The following is a 14,400-nucleotide window of genomic DNA, read 5'->3' as shown; positions in this document are numbered from 1 at the left end:
TACTTAATGAAATTTTAATGAAACTGTTTCATGTATTTATATATATATTCAAGTTATGAATTGTTATACAAATATCTAAAACTTGGCATCGACAATTACACCCTAATTTATCAATACGTTTCGATATGACCACACTGGTTTTATTCTTTATTGACACCTCTTGATGATCTATCAGAGGGTTTTAGAATCATAAAGAATCATACATTTCTTTTACCAAACAAGAGGTAAACAAACAACCCCTTAATAATTGACCTTTATAAAGTATAACTATATATGTATGGAGTATAACCATAACAATTGTATTTTATATCATCGTTAACTCTAACCACAATTCAGTTGTGCAATGTAAGACGTTCAAAATACCGTAAACAAGAGAATACGATTCCCTTGAATTTGTTGACTTTGAAGTCAAATGTGTAAGTCAATTTGACTCTAGAGGAAAGTCAAAATACTATGTATCAACTTCTACTACTACAACTACCTAATTGCATAGTTTTACAAATTCAGGTATGAAAATTGACAGAAACAATACTTGATGGACTAAACTGTAACTTATACCAAAACTAGAAATTACCCTCCATTGAACCGTCTTCCCCAAACTGATGATTTCCAGTAGAAATCCTTCGTTTGCATTTCTTCAATCAATTAGCAAGTTGTTCTTTACTTGCATTCATTCATCGATCCATCGGGTAACTTCAGCTCCTTACTCATAGGTCAGGAAGATTTCATTTTGTTCCAATTTATATCGTCAATCTATTTGGGTATTCGTTATTTGTTCGTTTGTCGATCATGTCACTGTAAATGGTTCATTGTAATCACAATCTAATCAATCAAAACCTGACTACATTTGTGTATTTCTTCTTATTCTTCTGTGTATCCGAGATATTAATCTATAACTCTCGAACATGAAAATGTGATATAATGAGAAGTTGAGAAATGGAACTTCCGATTTTGTGAAGATTTGTATGTGATGTGAAGTGAATTCGAGTTGAAATGACCGTATGAATATGTTGGTTGTTGATCCATGAATTTGCAATTAGGGTTTTACTCCAAGTGCTCAAAAACTGTGGATTTTGATATCCAAAAATGGGATTTGATTTGGGGAAAATGATGAATCTGTAACATGAAGAACTTGAGTTAAGTTCTTGGTTTATGGTAGAGCAATTCATCTAACTTTCAAAAATTCATAGTGAAGACATCGCGACTGGACTGTATATACTGTACCGGTGAGAGTGAGGTAGATGGCGGAAAGAATTGTGCAAAGTTTTAATACATCCATTTACCAAACATTTACCCGGTAAGTGTTTACCGGTAAAATTTAACACTATTATTTACTTATCGAGTAAGATTTTAGTCCATCAAAACGACATTGTATGCAACAATTTACCTGGTAAGCGCTTACCATGTTAAGAGTCATCGCCCTCACTTACCGGGTAAGACTCTTGGTCCTTGTCTCGCTCTTACCGGGTAAGATCCTTAGCCCTTATCATATTCATCCGGTGAGGTAATGGTACTTGGTAAGCGATTACCCGGGTAAGCGTTTGGTGAACGGCCCCTTAATTTAACATTTACCAATCTTTCCCTTAAACTTTTGCAAAAAGACTGTTCTCGTGACTGAGGCTCACCCGAACATTCTTCAACCGCTCCCCAAATATGTTTATGTCCACTCAGATATTCATACTTCTTTCTTCTCGTTTTGCTTTACAGTTAACAACTAATTTATCAGCTAGATGGTATGCTCTCGTTTTGCTTTTCAGTTAACAGCTAGCTTATCAGCCAACAGATGGTATGTCAGAGTAGCTCCGTGGAACCATGCTTAAAGCAATTCATGACATAAACCCTAATGGAAACTGGACGACCGTTGCAAAGATTATGTCGAGTTAAAATCCAGAGACTGCTAGTGTTGGTCATAAGCCTTGTGGTCGTTTTCGTAGTTGTAGCTCAGTTAATCGCTTTTCCTTATAAGAATTACGCGTTGATTGTATCACCACTCAACAAGGGTGTTCTGGTACACGATGTGGCTATTTACGATAATGCCTCTATTACATTCGAGCTAGCTCTGAACGATTCGAAAGTAGAAGCAGGGTGCAAAGGGTATGATTGTGATCATGGATCTTTAGTCTCACAAATTGCAGCTAAACAAAATGGTTCGGATCAAACTGTTTCTGTTGCTTCGGAATCAACACGGCTTTCTTACATGATTTCGGTTCTTGAATCAGCCGTTGCTGCTCGTTTCAGTGTAGGGGCTCGCTTATTCTTACTCCCTCTGTCCCAAATAAATGTCGAAAATGAGAAAGGCACACTTTTAGAAATGTGTAGTTATTACAGTTTTTAATTAACTAAATGTCAATTTTATCCTTAATGATAGTGGGAGTGATGAGTTTCTCTGTATCATAATTAAGGGTAGAATTGGAAAGTAGACGCTTTGGAAAATGAACATTTATTTTGGGACAAACTTAAATAGAAATGTGGACATTTATTTTTGGGACGGTGGGAGTATGATTTTTCGTTTTAGGAAATCCAGGGTTTGACTTAAAAATCTGTTGCTTATGATAGAAGGGTAAGTCGTTCTCTGCTCGTGACCGACGACTTCAACAAGCACGGACGCAAATTGAGAACGGGCCGATGTTAGGAAGCGCCCGAGGACTTGATGCTTCTCTTTATCGAAATGTTTCCAAGTTTGTAAGGTGAAATCTTTTACTCGTATACTCCGTCTGTCCTCTGAATAAGTGTCCACATTTTTATTTCAGTTTGTCCCAAAATAAGTGTCAACTTTCAGAAATAATTACATACTTTCCAATTCTACCCTTAATTATGAGATGGAGAAATACATTACTCCCTCTATTGTTAAGGATAAAATTGTCATTTAGTTAACTAAAAATGTGATAATTACATATTTTTATGAAACCGTTTTTCTTTTTCATTGTGGACATTTATTTTGTCACTGAAGGAGTATTTGACGGAGTCCATTCTTTATTATGAACTCGGGTTTGAGATCATGACAAATGCATATCTAAACGATTAGTGGACATTTCTCCTCGTTTAAGAGTAGTTCATGTAAAAGATTTGTGTTCCGTGAGAACCAATTATTCATGATGAATATACCTAAATATTCATTATGAATATCATGCATTTGCATTATTCATAAATGATATCTATCATGATATTTATGAATATTTCATGAATAGTTGGTTCTCACGGTTTTCAAAATATTTACGGTTCTCAATTGAACCTGCCCTTATTGAAGGTTAATCTCTTCTTCTCAACTGTTCTGCAGGAGTTACAGATTGATGGAAACGACTCTGAAAATATACATCTACAAGGAAGGGAAAAAGCCGATCTTTCATGATCCAAAATTAAGGGGAATCTACGCTTCAGAAGGATGGTTCATGAAACTAATCGAGAAAAGTAGAAACTTCATCACGAAAGATCCCAGAAAAGCTCATCTATTCTATCTACCATTTAGTTCACTAAAGCTAAGAAACTCGTCTCAGGAGCAACATCCTCGGAACCGCAAAGATTTAGAACAACATTTAAAGAATTACGTTGACTTAATCGCTGGAAAGTACCCTTTCTGGAACCGAACCAATGGAGCTGATCATTTTCTTGTTGCATGTCACGATTGGGTATGTTTGCTTTCTGTATTTTATCTTGTAGTCGTTCCATAAACGTGCATAGTAGACGCTCAAATCCTGCACAAAATAGTTGTATCATGGTGTCTCACGAGAAACTGTTATATCACTACAACAAATTCGGTTTTATAGGACGGCAAATATATCAGAATGTCTAAGGGGGTGTTTGGGATTGCTTATAAAAACAACTTATTGACTTATTCCTGTGTGGTACCGGTAATAAGCACCTTTGAGTATTTGGATAAACAACTTATACCGGTGCCAAACCGGTAATAAAGAGTTTTTAAAGAAGTTAAACTCTTCTGACTTATAATAAGTTGATAAGTGTTTTTGTAGAAAAACATTAGTTGTTTCAAATAAGCAATCCCAAACAATCCCTAAATAGACTGCTTTATAGGACCAAACAGTTGGTACATCCAATATAGAAGTGTTACAATATTTGGGCATCCAAATTAGTTTTTTATGACATTTTCCAAATAAATATTCTGTTAGTTTTTTTATAGGTGACTTTTGAGAAATGTTATATGAACACCTCTTTTTATATGACACTTGTTTTTATATCACTTTTTCATATAATGTCATATAGAACGATTGAGTAATTTACGTTTTTCGTCCCTATGGTTTGTTAAAATTTGTGATTTTCGTCCTTGTAGTTTAAAAATTGCGATTTTTGTCCCTATGGTTTGTAATTCATTGCTATTTTCGTCCCCGAACTAATTTTTTATCTTTAGAGTACAAGGGACCAAAACAGTATAAAATTGTAAACCACAAGGACCAAAACAACAATAACATGTAAATCATTAGGACAAATATAGCAATAAATTGTGAACCATAGGGACAAATTTTTTTTTTTGATTAACCTGGATATCCAACCCGCTCTGCGAGCCGACTAATTCTAGGGTTACCACCTGCTTTGCAGATAGCCCAGAGTCATTGCATTTGAACCTTCATGGCCACAAGGAGATTTTTATTTCTCCTTGGATTTGAACCTGGGACCTTTTGGTACTTTTGACCTTTGGAGCCAAGCTCAAACCAATCAGGCACCACCCTTGTGGTTGAAAATAGTAATTTCTAAACCACATGGATGAAAATCGTAATTTACTCAAAGATTAATAAGACGTTTTGTTTCAAAAGTGCCATAAAAACTTGTTAGGATGCCCAAAAGTGTCTATCAACTTACTGTAACACCTTTACATATGGCGCAAGCACAATTGTTTGGTTTTGTAGACTTATGTCTTATAAAACAGTTTATTATGATATTTAGATATATTTGGCATCCTATAAAACCGACTTTGTTGTAGTGTATTGGGTGATAACCGTTTGATGAATCTTTTTTTCTCGATATACCTTGGTTGGCTTCACAAAACTGTCAAAATGCAGGCGATGAAGCTAACAAAAGACCCTATGGGAAGTTGCATTAGATCTCTTTGCAACTCAAATCTTGCAGGTGGATTCAAGATCGGGAAGGACACGACTCTTCCGGCCACATATATTCGTAGCGCAGAAGATCCCGTTAAAGATCTTGGTGGGAACCCACCTTCAGAGAGACCGATCCTTGCTTTTTTTGCTGGAGGAATGCACGGAAACCTCCGACCGATCCTAATTCAACACTGGCACGATAAAGATCCCGACATGAAGATCTTCGGACCAATGGCTCGTGATATTGAAAGTAAAGCTAGTTACCGAACTTATATGAAGAGCAGCAAATACTGCATTTGTGCTCGTGGGTATGAAGTTTTCAGCCCACGGATCGTGGAGTCGATTTACTTCGAATGTGTACCGGTGATCATATCCGATAACTACGTTCCGCCATTTTTCGAGTTCTTGGATTGGGGGGCGTTTTCGGTGTTCGTTTTGGAGAAAGATGTGGCGAATTTGAGCGATATTCTTCGGTCGATTTCGGGCGAAAAGTATCTGGAAATGCAGAAGAAAGTGAAGATGGTGCAACAACATTTTATTTGGCATAAGAAACCTGTAAAATTTGATTTGTTTCATATGATTCTTCATTCCATTTGGAACAATAGACTTTTTTCAATTTGAGATTAAACAATTGTATGTGCCTTTTCTGTAAATTTATATATCTATACTACTTTATTAAGCATATTCATCCAAAGTCTTAAAGTCTTAAATTTATAAATACCTAAAATGCCCTTAAAGTCTTAATCACAATACAATCAACATAAAGTACAACTTCTTGATACATACTGCAAACACGCCTCCCTCCTTTTGCTTTTTTCAGACTCCACTCTCCCCAAAGCTACGATTCCCAAAGCGACCATTTAAAAAATCTATTCCCATACTCAAATACACTCCATCTCTCCCGTCGATTCAAACTCTATTGATTTCCATGATTTAAAATCAGATTATGATTCAAGGCTCCATTCAAACGCTTCTCGATTCCTCGATCCTTCCGTCGCTCCACGATCCAGGTAATCGATTCGAACTCTGATTATGTAAATGGTTAGGGTTGATTCCATCCYTCCTCGATGCAGGTAATCGATTCAAACTCTGATTATGTAAATGGTTAGGGTTCATTCCATCCCTCCTCGATCCAGATAATCGGTTCAAACTATGAKTATCTAAATRGTTAGGGTTCACTGTCAATTCACTTTAATGTGTACATTTTTYCCCCCAACAATTTCATCTTGCTTTTATATCTCTCTTGATTTGATGCTCATTGACATCTTCAATCTCCTKATTCGATTCTTCCATGGTTTCTCTGTTTTGTTTTGTTTTTCATTGACATGTTCAATCTCCTGATTCGATTCTTCCATMTGTTGTAGTTTCAGAATAGCAGGAGGGTAGATAGATGGTTTATGGATAGGAAAACATCCAAAGAATCTTGATTCGAGACAGAMCCATTGTCATTTTTTGAGTTTAAGATGTAGAAGATAAAKAGTAGCAATAATAGTTTAAAAATGTACCATTTTCCTCCATCTTTSGTAGATATTACGTCCGAGATTTTGCATAGGTTAACAAACATCCAYGAATATTATACCTTCTATAACTATGATGAATCAAGATTTCAATTTTCTATAATGAATCAAGAAATGCAGCCCTATAAATATGGGTTCTTTCAACGAGGAAGTAAGACCCAGATGCTTTTTCTTTTCATTAATCTGGCGTGATTAAATCTACAGCTGTTAACCACGAGGTAAGATCCAGATTTTTAATGTTATTTTTAGTGTTAATCTTCTGTAATAGGTTGGTCTTGGGGATGATCTTCTAGAGTGTACAAGGAGGAACATATAGGATATGATGTTGCTGGAAGAAAATCAAGGACAGAGACTGTATAATGTTACCCTAAAGAGTTATAATTTTGTCTCAAGAAGCTATKGTAGGTGCATTRCATTTACCCATCTTATATTAKATTGGCCATGGGACATGAGTGAAAGCTAATGTGTTCAATCACCTTAAATTTTCAAGGAATCCAACATTTTGAACTAGCTACCAACTTAACAAAATGCATCTATTTTTACTACAGGTGTGTATCATATCTATCTGAGTTAGTATTAGAGCCAAAAAAATTAGTATACGTGCAACTGAAAAACAATCAGCCAATTTCTGTCTAGCAAAATCTTGACTATCTCAAYGTTTCCACTGCTTGCTGCTGAATGCAGTGGTGCTCAACCTTCTTCATCAGCACCGTTAATACCACCAACTGAGTGATCAAAAGCTGAAAGTATCTTCACCACCTGATTTATTGAAATTAATATAAGTGYTAGAAAAAAGKCATTCACCAGATTTATTGAATGCCTTTTTTCTAATATGTAAAGTGGCATTCAACTGATTTATTGAAATTAATATAAGTGTATATATGTATATGTGTGTGTATGCATAGATATTGGATTAGAAGCAGAGATCTGGAGTTCCATTGATGAGCAATAGAATCTTGTAACCCTAAATGATGAAAATGTAGATGGGTATAAAAGGCTGTTGTACTTCTGATATTTCTTTTGCATTGTATAGATATATATATATATATATGTGTGTGTGTGTGTGTGTGTGTGTTATGTTACTATATATAATCTCTATAACCCAAGTTTTAGATGTAATATCTTGGAATGTCAGAAAAAGATCTTGTAGGTAGGTTAAGTCTGCAAATCCCATTTAAGAAACTAAAGGGTTTTTTTAATTTTTAGTTGGGTGTTGCTGTATGACCCTCTGTATACTGGAATYAGGTTAAATCATGTATTGAAAATGTAAAAAGTAAGTMWTGATGTTAATGTGCCTGAAGAAAATTAGGAGGTAGGGATGTATTTAGACCACTCCTTTTTAGTTTATGGGTGTTTGGCATATGCATGCCCTGTTTATATCAGAATCAAGTTAAATCATGTATTGGAAATATAAAAAGGTTAAAAAGATGTGAGTTTTGGTGTACTAATTCTGTTAAATTCTTGATATTGTAAAGAAATCCATGGCTATGATAGCTACTATGTTGTGCTGCTGCTGCTACATCAGTCCTAATTTGGGCTATGGATGTTTCCCTTTGATGATAGATAAAGAAACTATACCTATAATGTGCTGGTGCTCATTGTTGTTCTTTCCAAGATCATTTATGGTGATTAAAACTCTTTAAGTGGACCTTTAATGGTGTAAAAACAAAGTGAGTATGATTTAAGGGCCTTTTTTTCTTTCATTTCTGTAGCTAATTTCACCTGTAAATGCTTCTGTTTTGATCAATCGGCTGAAGGGTGGAGTGACTTTACTCAAATACACAAGATGTTCAGGTTCGAATCCGGGTTTGAACCCCTCTACCAGCCTCTACCACTGAGTCAGCTCTGAAATGCATCCTTGCATGTGGTTTCTAGCCACCGAGTCAGCTCTGAAATGCCTCCTTAAATGTGATTTCTAGGGGGCATGATACCATGATTGAAGTAAGTTGAGCATGTTGTTTGATTCGGTTTCTTGTTCTTTATACGTTTTCAGTCGTAAGATAGCAGGCTGAAAAGGGTTGTTCGGTGGCGGCAAGTGGTGAACGAAAAGTGCAATTGCTGCTTGTTAATCTACAGAAAACCAAAGCATGATCCCAGTCGAAGAAAAGGCGATGCAGCATTATCTGTATCCGCCTCAGCTTGCTAGATATGAAGATGTTATAGSTAATCCTAAACTCTTCATGGATACTCTTGGCAACTTCCATGCTGCCATGGGGACTAATTTCATGTAATACTCTTCTCTTAAGCCCAATAAATGGAAATATATATATATATATATATATATATATATATATAGACTTGGGATCATATAAGTTCTGATTAAGGTATTTAAGGGTCGTTTATCCAAATGCTCAAAGTCTCTAACCATCTATAATTGTTGTTTTTTGTGATATGAGTTTGCTATTTGCATTTTTTTCAAAGAAAATATCTCATGTACCGGTTAGCTATTGTGTTTCAATGGCAAATGGATGTCAACCAAATGGATTTGATTGATTGGTTGTGCAAGTATCAACACAAGTTGGTTTTGTCTTGCTGTGGCAATCATGTGTGTATCTGTCGTAATCGTCAATCGGTATTCTCGCTTACATTTATGTAAAACTTGTACCCCGCTGCATTGCGTGGGTAGACAACTAGTATCTATATAAGCAAATTTAGCAAAAGTCTTAAAATACTAAATGACCAAAATACCATTTATACTTGCTTTTTCACCCCCTCCTCTCCTTACATACACTCACCCCCTCACATACTCTCACCCTCTTACAACCGATTTTTTTCAAATTATAAGTTTAAATTTCCACTTTATACCCCTATAATTAATTAATTAATTAATTTACTTTATGTTTTTTACTTTTAAATGTTTCATTATAAACCTTATCAAATTAATATACATAAGTTTTAAAAATACATTTTTATCTTAACAAGTTATACCATTATAATCGTCTCGTTAATACCTTCGAAATGAGTCTAATATTAAATAGTTTTGACTTAATTATATTATTATATATTATATATACTGTGAAAAAATATTTTTAATATTCACGATTTATACTTTTATAGTTATTTATTTATATATATACTATATATTTTGGGGTTAGGTTGTCTAAATTGCACTGTATAATATGTTTTGAATTAATATGTTCTTGGGTTTTTAAAAAAAAAAAATATATATATATATAAACATGTATTAATTCAACCTTAATCTGAGTTTCTGGACAAGAAAGAGGGTAAGCAGTTGAAATTTCATTCTAAAACCTATCTTTTTTTGTTTTTTCATGGCTTATGATCTGTCAAATTTGTAGTTTTCTTTATTGGGTTTGAGTGTTTATCTTAAAACTCAAGTTTCTTGGTTCTTTGCTCTTGGTGTAAATCGAATACATTTGTGGAGTCGTTTAAATATGTTTGATTTTAAATATATTGGATTTTAAACTGTCATACAATTTTTTTCATCGATAGTCTGTAATTGGAACCATAACTCTTATTTAGTTGTGTACCCGCGCAATGCAGCGGGAGCCGTGAATTTTAACGATTTTGAAGTTTCACTGGTTTTATTAGAGAAGATTTAACGATGATATAAATTACACTTGGTCTTTACATATTAATAGAATTTGAATAAATAAGAGTTATGGTTCCAATTACAGTTTGTCAATGAAAACATTTGTATGACAGTTTAAAATCTAATATATTTAAAATCTAACATATTTAAACGACTCCACAAATGTGTTCGATTCACACCAAGAGCAAAGATTCAAGAGATCGAGAGCGAGACCAAGAGTTCTAGAGCAATTGAATGAGAGAACTTTTAATAACTCATGGTGAATATTAATTTAAATCTCACATTGGGGGATGGGAAGAAGACATAGAGGTATGAGATTGTGAAATCATGAGTGAAAGGTGTCAAAAGTATCTTCGGAACATTAAAATAAAAAGTAATAATGTGCATTAGTAACTTGTGCTATATGTTATTTTAATTGTAAATTAAGAGATTTTAAGACTGAATGCATGAAGTAGTAGTACTTAATGCATTATGAGTTGTTTTTAAGACTTCTAAGACCTTGTGCATAAATGTATAGTATTTTGTGCATTAAAAATTATTTTTAAGACTTTGATAAATCTGATTTACAAGGTAGTATAGATATATATTAGAATAGTAATGAAATAAAAGAACATGATGGTCAAATCATGTGTAAAATCACATTTAATTTTTGGTTAACGCGGACGACATGGCCTGCGACCCTCAGGTCGCGACCGAAATCCCGATTCAATCCTGATCCTCTGTTAATCTCGGTTACTTATTAAGTCAAAAAATACCATTTTATATTAGTATCCCTCCTATTAATCTCATCCTTGGAAGTTGTTTGTTTATCTCTTAATAGTTTCATTAAGAGACAATCTCTGAATCGTTAAGAGGTGAATCTTGTTTGGTAAAAAAAAAAGTTTACTCCTTAATGATTCTAAAATCATCTGAATGATTTTATATTTTGAACCTCTCTTAACCATTCAACATCTTAATTTTATTATAAACAATTATCAAACAATATATATTTTAGTTTATATTATATTATAAAAACCTCTTAATTTAATATATATTTTATTTTATATTATATCGTGAAAAAATGTTAATCATTTTGTACCAAACCGAGTTGGTTGTTGAAGTAGATCAAGACCCAATAATGATATTGCTTCGCTTTTCCAGAAAAAAGAATGGGTCCCATATGATTAATTTGAATATGAATTTGCCGACAACAATAATCATGTCATCCTGCTTTCTTCACTTGATCACTCTCTAGGGTTTTAATCCATTTCCATTCATACGCCATTGTTACCAGGTACGCTTCTCTCTCTTTAGATATATACATACATACATATATATACATACATACATATACATACATATATATATATATATATTTCATCAGCATCAGAATGCAGTCGGATCTGTATATGCTGATTTGAAGCACCTGATCCTTATTACACCAGATTTTTACTTGCTTCCCATAAATGCAAACTGATTTGTAGCAAGTTTCTTCGATAATCTTTGCTGCAGGGTATCCAATGTTCGATTTTCTTGATGAATTTTGTTCAAAATCGTTAGAATGAAGAAATACCCAATTCAATTTCAAACTGTTCATCAGATTCGGAAGAGACGAAGATGGCTTTTAATGGCGGTTTTAATTGCTACAATCCATTTCTTCTGCCAAACCATTATGATCCCTTATCAAACTGTTCTCCCATATTTCACCCCAAACCCCAATTTCAGAAACCAATTTCAAGATCACGACCTTCAGTTTGTTCAAAACATACATTTGGGTGAAACAAGCCATGAACTACTATCTGTAGATCTAAGTAACAATCTTGGAGATGGGGGTTCTGTAAATGGTGGTATTACGATCGAAAATGTAGCGTCGAAGGTCGTGAATCTTGGTGGCAATGGATCTGGGGTTGGATTACGAACTCGAATTCTTCCGATCAATGAAAAGTATGCGTTGTTTGTGAGCGATGATCGAAAGAGAATGAGGTGTTTGATGCCGCCGAAATCGGTCATGTACAAGGACCAAATGGATCGGTTGTTGGTTCGGCATCGTAGATCCTCTCGAGCTATGGTATTCATCTTGAATTCGTTGGATTGTTTTTAAGAATATCGTGTTCGGGTCATTCTTTGCAACGGGCAAAATGTGTTGAAAATGCAACGAAATTTGATTTACTTCTTATTGTTGTGTACGCCTGGAATCGAACCCCGGGCTGATGGGATATTCCATTCCATCACATCCCCCAGGACGTCAACCGTATGCTACAACCCTTGTGGTTATGTCGTCGGATGTTACAAGCAAGTTATCGGTCAAAACGAGTACAAAATAGGAAATTTTGAAACTTTGTCACATTAATCGAGAAAAAAGGTCAATTTTACATTTAATAGGAAATAAGACAAACTTCGTTGCATTTTTTATGAGTTTTGCCCTTCTAGCAAACAAGTCATCGATCTTGTTTTGAAGACGATTTTTTTTACGCTCGTGTATTGCTTTGCAGCGGCCGCGATGGTCTTCAGCACGAGATCAAGACATTCTTGCTTCAAAGGCGCGAATCACTAGCGCGCCCTCCCAAACGGTTGATCAAGAACTTTACGCTCCCGTGTTTCGTAATGTATCCATGTTCAAGAGGTTAATCGGCTTTCTAGGACAACAGACTGTTTTACAGGATTTAAGTTTATAGGACCAAACAATTGTGCGTCCTGTATAAATGTGTTACAGTAGAATGTTATAATGTATTTATGCATCCTAACCGGTTTTTCAGAGAACTTTTGAAATACAGTGTCCTATTAGCTTTTTTATAGAACACTTTTGAGAAACTGTCATATGAAGCCGATTTTATTGCCGTTTTTAACAAGTGATTATGTTACTTTCGTAGGAGCTACGAACTCATGGAGCGTACTCTCAAAGTATACGTATACAAAGATGGAGAGAAACCGATCTTTCATCAACCGATACTCAAAGGGTTATACGCCTCCGAGGGATGGTTTATGAAACTCATGGAAGGAAATAAGCAATTTGTCGTTAAAGACCCCCGAAAAGCTCACTTGTTTTACATGCCGTTTAGCGCGCGGATGTTGGAACACACGCTCTACGTACGTAACTCTCACAACCGCACAAATTTGCGACAATATTTGAAGAATTACGCAGAAAAAATCGCTTCCAAATACCCGTTTTGGAACAGAACCGGTGGAGCGGATCATATTCTTGTTGCTTGCCATGATTGGGTAAGGCTGTTATCTAACTTATCAGCTAGTTTTACCAAACATGACTAGTTTATCTGCTAACAACTAGTTTATCAACAGTTTTATGCATTATTTACTTGTACATTATAGGCTCCGTATGAGACGAGGCATCATATGGAACACTGCATCAAAGCACTGTGCAATGCCGATGTTACCGCCGGCTTCAAGATCGGAAGAGACGTCTCCCTGCCCGAATGCTACGTTCGTTCCGCCCGAAACCCGCTCCGAGATCTCGGAGGGAAACCAGCTTCTGAAAGGCATATCTTCGCCTTCTATGCCGGTAACATGCACGGATATTTACGTAAAATCTTGCTCGAATATTGGAACAACAAAGACGCGGATATGAAAATCTCGGGCCCCATGCCACCCGGGGTCGCTAGCAAGATGAACTACATCGAACATATGAAGAGCAGCAAGTATTGCATCTGCCCGAAAGGGTACGAGGTGAACAGCCCTCGGGTGGTGGAATCGATCTTTTACGAGTGCGTTCCCGTGATCATCTCGGACAATTTCGTCCCCCCGTTTTTTGAGGTGTTGGATTGGGAGGCGTTTTCGGTCATCGTGGCCGAGAAAGATATTCCCGAGTTGAAGAAGATTCTCGCGGCGATTACCGATGAAAGGTATCGAGAACTGCAGAATGGAGTAAAGAAGGTTCAGAAACATTTTCTATGGCATGTTAAGCCACAAAAGTATGATCTGTTTCATATGATTCTGCATTCAATTTGGTACAATAGGGTTTTCCAGATTAAGCCCAGATAAGCCATGCTTTGTGGGGTTGTACTTTGTGCATTGATAAGTGTACTGTAAATATTGTATAGAGTAAACGATGATTTCCGTTTTTGTAGTTCGTTAAAAATAGCGAATTCCGTACATTGTTGTTTTTATTCCGAGACTCGGGGACTGTTTAGAAAACACTTATATGGTAAGCGTTTACTGGTAAAAGTTTAACACTATCATTTGCTTACCGGGTAAGATTTTAGTCCAACAAAACATCGTATACAACAGTTTACCCGGTAAGCATTTACCATGGTAAGAGCCGTCATCCTCACTTACCGGGTAAAAC

At 35.5% G+C, this 14,400-nt stretch overlaps 2 protein-coding genes across 3 annotated transcripts; both read left to right on the top strand.

Annotated features, from left to right (window-relative positions):
* Positions 1-636: 636 nt before the first annotated feature.
* Positions 637-5,694, top strand: LOC112517046 (probable glycosyltransferase At5g03795). Of its 2 annotated transcripts, none has more exons than XM_025124349.1 (5): positions 637-689; positions 1,758-2,239; positions 2,557-2,687; positions 3,278-3,626; positions 5,013-5,694. In XM_025124349.1, exons 2-5 carry the CDS (start codon positions 1,844-1,846, stop codon positions 5,670-5,672), a joined length of 1,536 nt encoding a protein of 511 aa, XP_024980117.1. In that variant the 5' UTR covers positions 637-689; positions 1,758-1,843; the 3' UTR covers positions 5,673-5,694. The 2 variants fall into 2 exon arrangements, with proteins under 2 accessions (XP_024980117.1, XP_024980118.1); XM_025124350.1 differs by having other exon boundaries at positions 652-713.
* A 6,381-nt stretch (positions 5,695-12,075) lies between these two features.
* On the top strand, positions 12,076-14,205 carry LOC112517137 (probable glycosyltransferase At5g03795). The gene is made up of 4 exons (XM_025124476.1): positions 12,076-12,193; positions 12,612-12,723; positions 12,971-13,319; positions 13,428-14,205. The coding sequence occupies exons 1-4, from the start codon at positions 12,079-12,081 to the stop codon at positions 14,094-14,096; spliced, it is 1,245 nt and encodes a 414-aa protein (XP_024980244.1). The 5' UTR covers positions 12,076-12,078; the 3' UTR covers positions 14,097-14,205.
* The last annotated feature ends 195 nt before the right edge of the window (positions 14,206-14,400 follow it).

This window comes from Cynara cardunculus (assembly GCF_001531365.2).
Source record: "Cynara cardunculus var. scolymus isolate 2C chromosome LG 8, CcrdV1, whole genome shotgun sequence".
Classification (NCBI taxonomy): Eukaryota; Viridiplantae; Streptophyta; class Magnoliopsida; order Asterales; family Asteraceae; genus Cynara; species Cynara cardunculus.
Note: the sequence above shows the minus strand (reverse complement) of the source record. Positions and strands in the feature narration are given on the sequence as shown.